Source organism: Crotalus tigris, unplaced genomic scaffold (assembly GCF_016545835.1).
Source record: "Crotalus tigris isolate CLP2741 ecotype Arizona unplaced genomic scaffold, ASM1654583v1 scf7180000023720.1715460, whole genome shotgun sequence".
NCBI classification, from domain to species: Eukaryota; Metazoa; Chordata; class Lepidosauria; order Squamata; family Viperidae; genus Crotalus; species Crotalus tigris.
In genome coordinates this window covers 980,910-997,405 of record NW_024100139.1, presented here as the reverse complement: position 1 = coordinate 997,405, position 16,496 = coordinate 980,910, and the positions used below count along the sequence as shown (strand labels likewise).

Sequence of the window (16,496 nt, the reverse complement as noted above, 5' to 3'; positions counted from 1 at the left end):
TCTCCCCAGTGACGCTCACGCCACCTTTGCACCTGGGTTCCCAGGACCCGCAGCGCCCCAAACAAGGGCTGGTTCACAGCCCACCCGCTCCCCCCAACTCATCCCCGAATCCCATCGCTGCACAGGGACTTAGATGACATGTGAATGCGGGGGGGGGGGGCAGGGGGAAGGCGGCCCAATCCTGGGGCTCCAGTGGGCAAGAAGGGAGGGAGGGAGGTGTGGGATTCGTTGTCTACTTGAAATAAACAATCACCAGCCAAAACTTCCAAGAGAAACAATGGTAATTTATTTGTAGTCCTTTGCAAAGGGGGTGCTCCTTGTGCATGCAAGCACACAGTGGACACACCTTAAATCTTCAATATTCATTCTTTATATTCTCCATTGCTGTTATAAATTTACCTCCCACTTCTCCTCATTGGCTTAGTAATCATGCTGTAATTATGTCATCACAACCTCTCCACAGCTCCTAAAGGGAATACATTATCTCCACCCCTGATTACATCCCCACTCCTCTAATTTGATTGCCCCCTGCCCTTGTTTACAAATTATCTTTTATGACTGTTAGTTCCTAGGTGTTGTCTCTAAAGTTGCTATCGTATCAGTAAATTATGGTTAAGACCAGTTTTCAGTGAAGCAGAGACCTTCCTAGATAAAACTCTCAAGCTTCAACTTTGCTCATCAGATTAAAATATAGACAATGTGTTTGCTTCACAGGCCAGCATGTCTTCTGCAATTTCTGTAAAAACAATAGACCCTTTTCCCCACAATCCCTCCTTTTTCTTTTCACAAACAATATTGATTTTTATACTCACATTTCTCAATTTGTTGCTACATTCTTCCAACCTCTTCACTCTCATCCAACCAGGCTACCTTTACAACAAATCATCATCATTGGTCCAAGCTGCATACAACAACAAACCATCATTCCAGTTATCAATATTAAAGTTCTCAACATTATTAATTGTTGTACCCATCCGGCCAAGTTAGGGATCCACTCACTGAGTCCTTTCAAGGGATTCCAACCATCCGTCCTTATGGCCCCAGCCGTTTCTTGTAATTTATTTACTTGTTCATGATGTTTCTCGATTAGTTCAGAATAATCAGGTACTTCTTCACTAGTATTATGTATCCAAGTGCAACAACTATAATCAATTCGCTCTGCACATAGTCCACTCACAGCAATTGCTAAACTCTCTATTTCTAACTGTTGTCTTAACAAGGTTAAGATTGTTAAAATTGTTATTTTTAATTCTTCACTTAGCAACATTATATCACTTTGAATTATGTTTATTATTTCACCCATAATATTGGTGTAATTATTTATTCTTTTCATCATTTCCCATCCTCATCCTGTAAATGAAGGGGCTAAAGTCCACCATCTGTCCTCAACTTCAAACAAGTTATCTTTTTCTTCTTCTTCTATTTAACAAATACCTGGGATGTTCTGGTCTGAATACACGTGTCTCATCCTGCACCTCCATTACCGGCATCAACTTAGCAAGGTAACACCATCCAATTCTCGTGTTCATATATTGGAAACATTTGTTTTCACAACAATAATGAATGTTATTTCCAGCACTAGGTATTAGCAACACCGTTGTGCCTTTCTGATCCTGCATCCTGGCATTGTTCACAACCTCCAAAGCATGGAACCACTGACGTTGCAGATCATCTCTAGTCAAATTCAGATAAGCCTCATACAAAGATTTATTCTAGGATGATTGAAACAAACTTCTGGTGACACTTTGAACATTAATCTTATTAAAGGTGTCTGGAGTCATGGTGACATTGACTACAGTATTTCCACACCAGCCGTCTCCAGTGGTTAAGTTTCCTCTATAACATCAGTAGCAGGTATGGCAGAAGGAACAGGAGTGGCTTGCAAAGCATTTTTAATTTATTGTGATCTCTACCCTTCATCCAAATGCAGACCTTAACCTGCTGCTTCAATTTACTGCTGGTAGCAATAATCACTTCATGCTATGGATGCAATCTAATAGCAGGAGTGCTTTTTTTCTAAAAAAAAAAAAAAAGTGCCGGAACTCACACACGTCATACAACCCGCCTTGCCTACCCTACAAGGTTCCATCCAAAAGGTGCCGGAACTCCGTTCTGAGCGTTCTATGAGAAAAAAAGCCCTGAGTAGCAGTATATATTAATATATACTCTGAGGAGGCCACTGTTTCCTCCAACTATTAACTAATTGTTGACTGAAAACTCGAGAAATTGGTATCTTACCTTTAACTTTTGAGTTGCATTTACATCACGTTTTGGAATCCGTTGGAAGTGTCAGGATTGGATTGAGAAGTAGGCCACACAATAGCAACAGTAATATCCCCATCTTTCTCTAAGCAAGGAATATTAACTATGATAAGGCCAACAGTTAACACAGTGATAACAGCAACAACAATCAGTGATGCAATTACAATCACAAAAGACACACATCATGAACCGATGGCTCTTCTTTCTTCCAAACACACAAGGTATTTCTTTCCTAAAACAGTAGAGAATTAGAATTCCAAGTGCAATTAAGAAACCCCAACTTAGCCAAAAATGTCAAGATTCTAGCATTAGCTGTGACTTCTTTAATTTAATTCGTAGAGGGTACTTTCTGGATTGTTCACGGTTCCTAAGGTTTCAGGTGTCAGTCCAAGGTTCTCTCAAATAGCACAGTTCAGAGAGAAAGTCCTCCACAACACACAATGTCCTGAAAAGAAAAACATAATACAAACTTCTGTCCAGCCATTTCGTTCTATTAAACAGCAACCGTAGACCCAAGACGTCTGTCACAGCTTGAGTGGTCCAAACAGAGTCAGATGCAGCCTTCAGTATGGAATGGTGAAGCCAGGTTCTGGACTGAAACACTGGTGTAGCTGGACAGTAGCACTTGAAAAAGTCTTGTGTACGCTTTCACGTAGACCCAGGCTGGCCCCATCCAACAGGCACAGCTTCCTGCAAATATTTAGCAAGGAAAACATCATGGCAAACAACTGTTCCATACAAGAATACTGAGCACGATCTTCAATTTGGTGTGGATCAGTGAATAAGTAAAAATAAAGAGAAAACTCAAGACAGCAAACAAGGGCACTATGTAATGCGAGACATCTTCATTTCCAACTGAACAAACCCTGTATGGCTAAGATACAGTCTAATTAAAAAAAAAAAAACCTGAGACCTAATCTCATCTACTCCATAGAAAGTAGATATGCTGGCAGATGAATTTGGAGCACCAGACTCATCACTGACTCACAAAGAATTCTTAGTATGTTCAAAAGGCCTCCCTGTATTACACTCTAAATTTCCCACCTTGCACTGCTCCCCACACCTGGCCACCCCGCCAGCTGCACACTGCCCTTCCAGCCTCGGCCGCTAGACTGTCTGAGCCGCTGTCTGGCCAGCTGCTCCCTACCTCTCATCCCCCGCCAGCCAATGCTTGTGCAGCCCACCATACCTGCATGCCATCTCCCGGTCCGGCAAGCCCCTGCCCACAAGCCCCTCACCCCTGCCCGCCCTGCCAGCTGCACACCACCCTTCCAGATTTGGCTGCTAGACTGTCTGAGCTGCTGTCCGGCCAGCTCAGAAATGGCCCGGTACAGGGGACAGCGCCAGCCCTACAAGTGAACTCTTCGGAGAGTGGACCATGCACCAGAGCACCCCCCCGCCACCTCATCCCTGGGGCCCTCACCCTCCCTGCTCGACGGAGCCGGGCCAGGAACGCCCGCGGAGCTGCAGTGGTGGCTGGAGCACACGGTTCTCCAGCTGATGGGCCTCAGCCTGTGGTTGTGGAAGGGTCACCAGCCTCAAGGTCTGGTGACCCTTCTCAGAGGGAGAGGAGACCCCCCCTGGCAGGGGCAGCAGGAGAGCCCAGAAAACGGACTGAAAGAAGTGGAGGAAGTCCAGGAGGCCATTGTGCAACATTTAGAAGGGCAAATGGGACTCCTGCAGAACCTGTATGAGGGCCAGAACATCAAATTCAACTTTCTAAGGGGCAAAATTAATCATATGGAAGCAGGTATGCAGAGAGAGTCAGCATCCAGAGCCCGGTCGGAAGATGATGATTCTAAAGCTGCCAAGGCTGGAAAACAGCTGCGATATGGACACAGGGACACCTTCTGTCAGGAGCTTCTCCCCGGAAGCCTCCCGGCCTCAACCGAGCGGTTCCTCGTCTCAATGCAACTGGCCGAAGCCTGAGGCCTCCTCCACAGAGACGATATTCAAAAACTGGGATTGCAGAAACCTGGAAGGGCGTAATCTCCATCTCCTGATGGAGCCCTGCGCCCACTTGCAAATATTCCCACGGAGGAGATGGAACTCCCTACCTCAAGGGTGCCACAAGGGCTTCTTTTTCAAATGGGGCAGATCCTGAAGGCCACTGCTCGGAATCTGCTGATTGCTTTACACCCAGGATGACCTTTTTGCCCTGGGACCTGCTGAGATTGTATATCGTCGGCATCCCCTCCTCGCCTCCAGGATGAGGCGGCAGAGCAAGGACTTAAGAGGGAAGCCGGATGTAAATACAATCATGGACTAAATACCTTTTAAAGACATTTTTAGACTGGCATATCAAATAGTTTTTCAAGTAGCACTTTTGATAGGTTTGTTATGGCCCATGTTGTTCAGAGTATCGTGATTATTTTTAATATATTTTAATCTATTCTGATATCTGTCTTACAAAACAGAAACGTGGGGAAAATTAAATGTGTACATTCTTGCTTGAGGAGTATATATGATCTTTCCTACATGTTAACATACTGAATATGATAATGTGTGTCTTATATGTTGCTGAGGAGCTGGTTTAATGTAGTGTAATAAAGTTTATGTTCTACAATGTAAAGAAACAAGTCGTGGTCTTGGGAGATTATCGGTAGTTCTTTTGAATTACGATCCCATGTCCCCTAATTATGACTGGGGGGGAGAGAGAGGGTTGTTTTTTTTTTAAAGGGGCATATTGTGAAGGATAGGAACAGTACTAGGAACTAATTTAGAAGGGGAAAAGACACGGTCTCTGGATTCAAAATCGAAACGTGATGCCATTGGACACTGATAGTCCAGTCGGGGGAGGACCACGAACAGGGGAAAAACTTGGAACTTTGCGTGGTAACCTTAGACTTAGCCTTGCTTTTGCGGCAACCACTATTCCTTAGTAAAAGAGCCTATCACTTCAGCCAAATGGAGTCAGGATCTTTCTTTCCTAAGGCCCTAGCTGCGGCAGGTCTGACACTTTTCATCCGGAAAATATTCTGTGTAGGGAAGCACAAATAAGTGTCAATGCATTTGCACAGCTGTGTTTCTCTCAAACACTCAGGGGAGAAAGAACAGCCGTGTACTGTCAGTCCAGGAGTTCACACAAAGTTCAGGTGGGAAATCAAAAAAAAGTGTTTAATTAGCCTAGCAAAACCTGCTTGTCACTAGAAAATTAAACCGACTGCTCCACCCAACAGGCAAAAGACTCGGAACCAAAGCAGGTCCACCCTTAGACACAAGATTAAACTGCAGAGGTTATTTATTTATTTATTTATGAGACTTATATACCGCTTTAAGTGCAAGCACTCTCTAAGCGGTGTACACCAGTAAGCAATGTATATATATATTTACATTGCCCCCAACAATCTGGGTCCTCATTTTACCTACCCCGGAAGGATGGAAGGCTGAGTCAACCTTGAGCCGGTGAGATTTGAACCGCTGACCTGCTGAACACAGTCAGCTAAAGTGGCCTGCAGTACTGCACTCTAACTGCTGCACCACCTTGGTTAGCCACTGGGGGAAAGATGTAGGTTGTCAATGTGGGAATTCAGAACCAGCAAACACCCGGGCCAGTGATGACGAACCTTTTAGAGACCGAGTGCCCAAAAACTGGCCCCACCCCCACTCCACCCCTGCCCCCTGCTTCGCCCCTACCCCGTAACCCACCCTGCCTCCCCGCAGGGCCTCGCACCACCTCCAGGGCCCGCCGCAGATCGCTCAGGCAGCCCAGCAGCGCCACGGCCATGCCCTCTGCCCACGCCCCGCAGCATCAACTGTGCAGGATGGGGCATGAGGGCAGAGTCTTGTCTACGCTGCCTGGCTGCCATGTCCTTGGCTGCGCTGCTCCGCGTGGGCCACGCTCAGGGGCGACTCTCCTCCAGGGGGGCTGCTGGTGAGGAGGGGGTCATGGAGGGAGATGAGGCTGGGGCAACAGCACATGTGCCCACAGAGAGCCTCTGGCACGCGTGCCATAGGTTCGCCACCACTGACCCAAGCCATACAAAACATCCTGAACCCATGGAACTCACTGCAACTAGATCTTGCTTGAAAAATAAGGCCGCAGACTCCTTAGTTCTGCATTACATCTGGAATCAGGCAGCCTGATATGCCATAATGATAGTTTGTTGACTTGTTTTGGTTGTAATGCGGACTCCCCAGCCCACGCAGGCACCCCCACAAAAGGCAGGTGGCTTCTTCCATAAACTGAGATGCAAGATTTTGGGCAATCCAAACTCCGGTTCCCCTAAACACAGCACTCCTACAGGGTTAACTGAATCCCGATTTATAACACCCCTTTCTCGCAGGCTGCATTCTCGCAACACGCTGGCCTGGCACGCAGTCGGCTCGCTCGGAGACCAACGGGTCGTGAGAACGGGGTTGGAAAGGCAGCCTCGCTCCACCGGTTCCGCCACGAGCCCAGCTGCAAAGAAATCAGGGCAGCAATTCTGCCGGCGCTAAAAACGGAGCCTCCTCCTTCAGGAGCATCACACCTGTAGCTCCTGCACCGCGGCTTCGCTCGGCCCGCTCCTCCTCGCTCCCAGGGCCGGCCTTGAATGCGGGTGCCCCGTCAGGACGGGGGGGGGGGCAAAGGCTCGCCTCTTACCTGCGCGGGTCCAGGTGGCGCTGCCCGGCCGCGGGAGCAGGAGCAGCAGGCAGCAGAGCCGCGGCCAAGCGGGGCGCGCAGAGAGAGTCTCGGCCGGCCGGCTGCCGCCCGCAGGCTTGGTGCGATCTCCCCGCGGCTGGTGCAGGAACGCGGCTGCCGGGCCGAGAGGCAGAGGAGGAAAGCAGGGGAGGAGGAGGAGGAGGAGAGGAAGAGGCAGAGGGAGGCAGAGGAGGAGGAGGAGGAGGAGGAGAACGAGGAAGAAGAGGGGATCCACTCGCCCTGCCCCGAGCTGGGAGGGCTCCCTCCGGGTTTCACTCGCAGGAGGGGCGCGTGTTGACGAGCGCCGAACCCGGAGGGGCGGGGAGGACGCCAGCCCCTCCCACCCACCCGTCGGCCTGCCCGCCTAGCGGCTCGGCTCGGCTCGGCTCGGGTCTCCCGCCCTGCCAGACTCCCTATTGCAAAGCTGCACTCCCCCCTCAAGCCCCGCGTTGAAAGAGGAGAGCCACTTGTAGGCAATGAACTCAACAGCGACAACGATCACGACAACCGGTTTAACGTGTCACAGAGCCCAGTTATTGGGAGGGGGGCTCTAAAGAACTGGGGGGGGGGCAGATGTGGCCTTGCAAAGGAAGGCGGGCATTTTCCAACCCACCCCCTCCATCTTGCCTTCCTCCTCCCCCCCAGCAAATGCTGCTGCTGCTGCTCACCATTTGTTGCAATTCGTAAATTGTGCTTGGTGCTGGAACATTGTGTGATCCCAGCCACTTGTGGTGCAGTTGATAAAGATGCGAACCTGCCCAAGACCATGGATGGGAAGGGCCCCCCCGGTCTCCTTCCCCTCCAATGTGCCCCCCTGTCCTTCAGTACTGAGGGCTTGGTGGGCTTCGCTCCTGCCTGCTTCCCTCTGGGGCCCTTAAGGGCCCGCCTTCGGATTTCCTGGCCTTCCTGGAACTTTTCCCCCTAAAGAAGTCTGGGACAATTAAAATGGTTCCCTGGGGGCTCTTGGCCTTCCAGATGCTGTCTGGCCTTTCCCAGGAGGGTTGGGGTCTGCTCCCCACCCTTAGGGCTCCATCCTGGAGAAGAGGGGCAGCCACGGTGGGGTCCCTCCTGGTTTCACTTCAGGCTCTGCAGGGGCGTCCAAGAGGGAGCCCTCCTTCTGAAGGGGGCTGCCCCCAACACTAGTCCCCTTATGGGTCTCTCTGGCCAAGTTGGCATTCTTGTCTAACTTCCGTGTTTTCCTCTGAGAGAAGACTGGAAACAACAAATTTGAAGCAGCTGTCATTTTTCATCTGGGTTTATCGAGGACTTTGAACAGCAAACAACTTAGTCACCCTGAAACCCTGATAGGTGAGCTGGGGGGGGGTTGTCTTGTCAAGAGGAAAATGCAGCAATTAATCTTTCGGCACCTGACACTTTTGACCCCGGCAATTAAATCAAAGGTTCTTAAAATGGGCTCATCCCGCATTTCCCTGCAGCTGGCCAAGCCCTGCTGGGCCTGCAGTGACACCCAGCAGCCTGTGCTGCGACGCTGCCTCTTCTGCTCCCTGAAGCAGCCCACATCACGCTGCGATTAGTGGAGCTGGCATTGAGCAGCTTCAAGAGCAAGGCGCCCATCCTTTAGCAAGAAGACTCAGTGTACAACGCATACATGGCCATCTGGGGAAACAGGACCTCAGGGGGGCAAGCCCACCAGGGCTCCTGGGGCAGGGGCTCTCCAGAGCATGGCAAGGGGTGGGTCTTGCCCAGAGCTTGGCCTTTAGTCTCCCTGGACCAGGCACCCTCCTGCTGCTGGGGTGTCAGTGGGGCATTTTCTGAGCAGGGGGACTCCGAGGGGGCAGCAGGTGAAAGGTTTCCATGGGCCTCTTCCTTACATTTTGGGAGCTTGGCTCGGGGAAGGGGGTCCCTCCCGCAGGCTGAGTTCTCTGGAGCAAGATCAGCACAGCCCAAAGGAGTGGCATCCGAGTCTCTCCCTTTCATTACGGCAAATGGCAGACCCCTGTATGTTGGCATCATTTCCAAGGGACTGAACATAAACAAGTACTATTATGTACACACACACACACACACACACACACACACACATTAAAAGCTCCTTCTGAGGGGAGCCATGACACATCAGTCTGTGCAAGGGCATCTTCAGCCTGAAAGGGGCTGCCAGCCGTTGTTCCTTACAGGTACAACAATATCTTCCCCAGAGCCCATGCAGTGAACCTGTGAAGCCCATAACCACAAATTAAACGAATAGCTTTGAAAAGTGGCTCAAAGGCATGGAAAAGCTGTCAGTGGTTGCTTGCCATGATGGCTCTAGCTCAGTCCAGGAGTCACTTCTGTTTATGGGCCTCTGGCTGGCTCTGGACCCTGAGAGAACTGACTGGTGCTGTGAAGTCTTTTGGGCTTGGTGGCTTTCTTAAAGATGTTTCATTACCCAATTCAGCGCTGATAATATTACCTAGCTGGGTCATGAAATGTCTGCCACAAAACCACCAACCTCGGAGAGCGCCAAGGACCCCTCATTTCAACCCTTAATTCCAAATATTCTCGCCTATTGGTTCCTTCAAGGAGATTCGGACAGAGAGAAGCGTGGAGCTCTCTGCAGTGATCTACATTGGGAGCTCTCCATGGTCCTGCAAAGGCAGCTACTTAGTCAGCCTACCAGCTTTTGCTTGTGGGTCCAACTCTTCCTCTCAGAAGGTTGAGGTTAGGTTGTGGTTGAGAAGGCTCTTGATTCCAGACACCCCCCTACACCCAGCTGGCTCCTAAGTCGAAAGCTGTGTTCTCCAAGGCAATCTTAGCACCAACCAGAACTTCCTCTTTCTGCTCTGTATTCAAGATGGACAGTGATTAATATTTATATGTTAGTTATATGTAAGGGCGTAGGCTTATACATATGTTGTATATAGCATGTTTAAATGTGAGTTATGTATATGTACACTTTTGAGAGCAAGCAACAAAATTTCATTTTTAATGTGTGCCAATATGCCCACAGTAAAAAAATGACAATAAAGGTTATCTATTCCATCTAGTCTAACCAGATCCTGATAATTATCCCCCTTTTGCATCATGCTCCCTGTTTTCCCCCCAGTTACTGAAATGGCCCCTGGCAGAAAGAGATGGGGATGACTGGTGTGCAGCCTTGCAATAGATACCTCGGTGTCAGCGGGCAAAGCAAGAGTTTTGCTTCATTTTGGTTTTTTTTTTTTCAACAAGACACAGTCATTTTTAAAAATATATATGTATTTTACAGTTATACAGTAAATCCAATTTACAAAGGATGATAACAACATCAGCATATGTGGTCCCAGGGAAAAAGTTTCAAACCACCTTCAAACCACTTCAGGCTGATTCTAGCTGAACTAGATATTAATAGTTCAATTCAAATACTTCCAGTTCCAAAGTTAATACAGGTAGAAACAGTTTTGCATGAGTCTTAAATAAAGGGGGGCAAGATGAGAAGAGTTTGCCTCCAAAACAATATAAAAGTCAGCCAACTGAGGCAGCTGAACTTTTCCGGTACACTTAAAAAAACAAGGGGAAAACAACTGGAAATCTGAATTTCTGACACACGCACTCACACACTTTGGTAACACAATCCAAAAACAGGGACAAAAACACTGAGGACTATCCCCTTTGAGGAGAGTCTGCAGACCCTCCTGGCCCCTCCCAATCAACAGCATTCACGGTCGTATTTTCAGTTAACCTGATGAGTTAAATGATTCTGACAAATAAGTTTCAAGTTGAATAAGGTGCAACTTACAGATTATGATGTCACAGTGCAATTTAGCAATCAAGAACTTCATTCTCAAATAAAACAAAACGTTTGGCCTATGCAAAAAATCCGTGGCAGAAGACAGCCACCGACAGCAGGATGATGGCATTGATGTTGACCACACGCCTCCATAATGGCTCCTCTGTGGTGTCCATCAGCTTGTGCTGCAGGGCTTCCTGCTCTTCCTTGCTCAGCTTGGGGCCCGTCTGCTCCAGGCCGCAGAACCAGTTGTAGGCTTTCTTGCAACAGTTGACCTCTTTCTCTGGGGCTGCAAGGACAACATCATTGCTGGGCATTAGATGAAGCAACCAAACTGACCCTTCCATGCCCAGAACATCCTCCTCAGGTGCCACCACCTTATTCTCATACATTTTGCTTATATGCCCCAATATGTCTAGTACCATAGAGTTGAAAGAGTCCCGTTATCGAATCTACTGACCATTATTCATCCTGTTTTACGTTGAGACAAACAACAATGCCAAAAAAGAGACTGGAAAGAATCTCAAAAGACCACGAGGAGTTAGGCAGAAAGGCAAAAGAGTTTTGAGCAGAGGTGGGATTTTCATCCATGCCTCCAATTAAAGGACTTGGCCCAAAGAAGGAGTGGAGGATTTTTTTGGGGGGGCTGAACTGTTGGCTCAGGGACGGAGCACCCAAGAAAACTTTGTATTCCTGGACCACAACTGGGCCCTCTACAGGTAGGGCTTCCGCAAGCCACGAGATATGTTGTACCTCCCAAAGACTGGCAAGAACACATACATGTCATTATACTCGGGTCATGTGGCAGACTCTAAACTAAACCTGGAGTGGGAAAGAAATCAGAAGGCAGCCAAAGTTTCTGTCCAAAGGTAAGAGACCCTGAGATAAAGAGAGGAGGGGCGCCCAGAATATATCAGGAAATGCAGGAGGCAAAGCTAAGAAGGCCAGTGCTGAGAGTCAGAGGCTTTTTGTACATCAGAGAACGAGAAACAAACAGGGAGAACATAAAGCCTTAGTACAGGGAGGAAAGGTGGCATTATTATTATTATTTCTAAAAGTTGGTGGAATGTATCATGTGATTGGAATATAAAACTAGAAGGATATAATTTGCTGACAAGAGAAAAAGTCCAACTAGGGGAGGGGGGAAAAGGTGTCATATTATATGTGAAGAATTTCAACACCTGTAAAGAAATTCAGGACATCAAGGGTGAAAATCTTGCCGAAAGTGTCTGAGTGGAAATCAAAGAAAAAAGCAAAACAAAAAATGATGCAGGTGGCCATGCTTCACAGGCCACTAACCAAGCAGGATCAGATCCTTGAGTGTCTAGGAAACGTATCACTGTGTCGGGGGGACTTCAACTACTTGAGCATCAACTGGGAATCAACCAAAGCAGCAAGTGGGAGATTTTACGGGTTCTCACTGTGTCTTGTAGACTGTACAGCAGGGGTCCCCAACCCCCAGTCTGTGGAGCAGTACTGGGCCGTGGCATGCCAGCAACCGGTCTGCACAAACAAGCAAAACCCCAACCATAAGATGCAGGCAGCACACAAAACCACGCACCCTCCGGTCCGTGGAAAAGCCTCTCTCCATGGAACTGGTCCCTGGTGCCCAAAAGGTTGGGGACCTCTGCTGTAGAGGACTTCAACAATCAAAGACCAGAGAACTAGCCATGTTGGGCTTCATGCTTACTAACAGGGAACAAATGATGGAGTGGGAAGGTGAGAATGGTGAGAGTGAATGACCGTGTCTTCCTGGAATTCACCCTGCAGGCAAGCAGAACCAAAGTTGTCTGGTTATTATTCTACATTTCAAGAGATCTGATTTCAGCAACTAAGGGAAAAAGTAGGAAGGATTCTAAAGGAATGGAATCCTCAAGAAGGTTGGGAGACTCTCAGAAAGGAGAATCTTTCTCCACAAAGGGGGGGGGGTCAATTTATTCTCCAAAACACTAGAGGGCAGGACAAGAAACAATGGATGGAAACTAATCAAGGAGAGAAGCAACCTGGAATTAAGGAGAAACTTCCTAACAGTGAGGTCAATTAACCAGTGGAACAGCTTGCCTCCAGAAGTTGTAGGTGCTTCATCATTGGAGGTTAAGAAAAGACTAGACAACAACCTGTCTGAAATGGTATGGGGTCTCCTGCTTGAGCAAGGGGTTGGGTTATAACAGTGGTTCTCAACCTTTCTAATGCTGCGACCCCATAATACAGTTCCCCATGTTGTGGTGACCCCCAACCACTTATACATCACCGGGTGCCAGGGGTGTGGCCAAAGGGGGGGAAAAATGGCGGACAGCCTTGTTTGGCAACCCCCGTGAAATGGTCGTTCGACCCCAAATGGGGTCCCGACCCACAGGTTGAGAACCACTGGGTTAGAAGACCTCCAAGGTCCTTTCCAGCTCTATTCTGAATATTATTATTATTATTATTATTATTATTATTATTATTATTATTATTATTATTAAAGGCCCCAATGCAAACAATACTAAAGAAAAGAGTTAAAAATGGCCGTGTCTAATTGGAAAGCCAATAGAATTAGACTCTATTCAAGGGAGTCTATTCTATTGGCTTTCAAAAGCCAATAGAATAAAAGGGAGTAGCACAGCTAAGGAAAAGGGGAAAAAAATGGCAGACTGCGTTGTTTGGTGACCCCCGTGAAATGGTCGTTCGACCCCAAATGGGGTCCCGACCCACAGGTTGAGAACCACTGATCTAAAGGATTCCTGTCCTGGACAGGCTGGACTAGATCTCCCTTCTAACTGCAGGATTTTATTGTTCCATTTAGATCAGCCAGAATATTTCCTTCTCTCTGTGAAATATCACTGATAATTGTCTAGCCTTCATTTGAACACAGCCAGTGAAAGACAGCTCACTATTGTCCAATTCCTCTTACTTCTAGTTGTAACATTCTTTAATACATTTTCTTTAGAAGCTTCACCTCCTAAGTAAGAACCTTGCAAGTCAGATTGTGCTCTTCTCCCTCCTCTCCGTTCTTCTACCCGTGTGACTTAGGGAGAAGTTTGTCAGAGCCTCTTCTGTGAACTTTCTGCTTGTGGGGGTTTTTGGATTCCCCCCTCACTCACTGCTTTGTTGACGGATCTCACCTACGCCCATCAAGGTCTAACAACTGATAACTGACAACTCTTGAGCTATTTGAAGGCAGTTATGGGTAAACAACTCTTTGTTTACCAATGGTTCAAAGTTACAATGCCCTGGGAAAAAGACTTATGACCTGCACCTGCACTTAGGGTTCTCACACCCCTCATGGCAGACAGGTGATCACAATCCCAACATTTGGCAACCGGCTCTCATTTAGGACCAGTCACAGTGGTCAGTGGTCACGTTATCATGATTTATGACCTTTTTGCCAATTTCTGGCAATAGCCACCCACTGAGAAGGCTGAATTTATTTCACAACAACCACTGTAAAAATGGTCATAAAACTGGGTCTGACTTGACTTACAACTGCCATGACTCATGATGGAAATTCTGGTTCTAATCATGGTTGTAAGTTGAGGACCATTGCAGGCGAAACATGCCCAGAGCCCTTGAGTGCTCCCAATGGGGCTTCAGAGGGACGTCACCTCGGTGGCTCTCATAGGGACCAGCCCTAATCTGTCACTGTCCTTTTTGAACTGGGATGCCCAGAACTGGACACAAGACTCCAAACAGGGTCTAAGCCAGACAAAGTAGAATGGAGCCATCGGTTCCCACGCTCTGAACTGTTATGTACCTGTTAATGCATCCCAAGACCACGTTTGTCTTTTTAGCAACTGCACTGCATCATGTTACATTTAAGTACCCAACTGTAGAATTTTACATGTCTCTGTGCTAAATGCCATCTAATTCATTTCAGCCCACTACTTCAGCCTCTCTAGGTTTTTTTAAAAAATATTCTTCTCTCACTCGTAACCATTTCTCCTCGCTTGGTGTCATCTACATGTCTGAAAAAAAAATTGGACGGTCCAAGGCCCAGGACAGAGCTCTGCAGCCCTTCTCCAAAGCTGCAGTGGGACCATTCCTGAACATTCTTTGGGTGCCGTCAATCATCCAAATGAAGTCCATCTAACTCAGTGGTTCTCAACCTGTGGGTCGGGACCCCATTTGGGGTCGAACGACCATTTCACGGGGGTCGCCAAACAAGGCTGTCCGCCATTTTTTCCCCTTTTCTTTGGCCACGCCCCTGGCACCCGGTGATGTATAACTGGTTGGGGGTCACCACAACATGGGGAACTGTATTATGGGGTTGCGGCATTAGAAAGGTTGAGAACCACTGCTCTAACTGCTACATCACATGGTCCACATTTTACTATTTTAGGAAGGAGGATATCACAACCAACCCAAGCAGATTCCTGTTAATTGTTGCCTCTATTCAAGAGCACACAAACATACCACTTCACTATCTGTTCAAGGATCTCGCTCAGTACAGAAACTAAGTTGACAGGTCTGTCCTTTCCTTTCTCTCTTTCTTTCCCCTTGAATGTGGGGTCACCATTGCTTTTCTTCAGCCTCCTGGGACCTCCAGGAGGTCCTCAAAGATCAAAGCATTCCAGACAGATGACTGTCCAGCCTCTATGTAGACACCTCCAGGGAAGGGGTGTCCTCTGCTAGGTCCTCTGGGTCCTTGATCCCACTGCTGAGCCTGCCTACTTACTTATTATGAGGAAATTTCTTTCTATCATTCCACGAGAATCTGTTTTCCATAACTTAAGATCATTAGTCCATTTTTTTGAACTGCAGCCTAGAGAAGAAGTCCTGATCTGACCTTTGAAGAGGGCTGCTATAGTCTCCTTTTCTTCAGACTGAATCTGCTTCTTTTCTTCAGCCTCTTCATCTCACTTCCGTTCTAATCCGCTGATCACGGCCCTCCTTTGATCCCTTCACTAAAGCGCCTTCGTGTTTAGTGACCAGAACGATTCTCTGACGCAGTAAGTCAGAGAACCAAGATATACAAAATATGTTGGTTTTCCATCTGACCTCATTTCCTCCAAGGAAATCTTCCGGCAACTATCTGAATGTGCTGAGAAGTCATCTGTTAATAGCTCCAATTACAGAATTTCAATATTGATATAATTATAACTATTATATTACATTATTGTCTTTTAAATTATTTATGTGTGCAATTTGTGCCTTAAAGTCAGTTTTGATTCTTGGCAAATCCCTGGACACGTCCACACAGTTTTCTTGGCAAGATTCCAAGTGGTTTGCCATTGCCTCCTTCCTAGGGCTGACAGCAAATGACTGGCCCAAGGTCACTCACTGGCTTTGTGCTCAAGGCAGAACTAGAACTCAGAGTCTCCCCCTTTCTAGCCTGGTGCTTTAACCAGTACGCAAAACTGTACTGTTAAAAATGTATCATTATTACCATATAATCATATAATACTATCCCTTTTTCCTCCCCTGAACTCAAAGAAGCCCCCTCCTCATTTGCTGCTGCTATTTTATGCACAACAGGCTGAGGGGCAACAAGGCATTTTAATCCCATCCACTCAAACTCTCCACGACTCCCCTGCAAAGTCAGAATTCCACTACAAACTGGGACCTGACATTTTCTACATTTCTATTTTTTTTAAATGACTACATTCCTTTTCAAGTTTAACAGGGGGATTTTAAGGTGCAAAAATAGCAATTCAGGCATGCTCTGAACCTCTGCTGCAGAATCCTTAACTAATAAATGCATATTTGAACTATTCAGTCTTCTTGAGGGCCACCAAAATTCCTCCTGGCATTTTTTTGGGGGGGGGCGGCATCCCAACCTAAATTTGATTGCCTGAAAAGTGATGGCTCTCGAATGAGCTTGGATGCCTGCGAGCATATTGGCCAAAATTCTGATATCTAGGCCAGATAGGTTAGGAGAGGTCCAGCCTGGTCTGTCCTGGACTTGAAATAACTCGAAATCTCATG

General features: G+C 47.4%; 1 protein-coding gene and 1 long non-coding RNA gene across 2 annotated transcripts in view; both read right to left on the bottom strand.

Annotated features, from left to right (window-relative positions):
* Window positions 1–263: 263 nt before the first annotated feature.
* Window positions 264–7,185, bottom strand: LOC120297901. Its single transcript, XR_005553919.1, has 2 exons — window positions 6,848–7,185; window positions 264–2,952 (listed from the first exon to the last, which is right to left on the bottom strand). It is a non-coding gene; the product is annotated as an uncharacterized LOC120297901 (long non-coding RNA).
* A 2,875-nt stretch (window positions 7,186–10,060) lies between these two features.
* SLC5A1 (solute carrier family 5 member 1) overlaps window positions 10,061–16,496 on the bottom strand; it is a 28,209-nt gene continuing 21,773 nt past the window's right edge. The window contains exon 15 of the mRNA XM_039321080.1: window positions 10,061–10,881. Coding sequence (XP_039177014.1) covers window positions 10,670–10,881 — 212 coding nt within the window. The 3' untranslated portion in view covers window positions 10,061–10,669. The remainder of the gene's footprint in view (window positions 10,882–16,496) is intronic.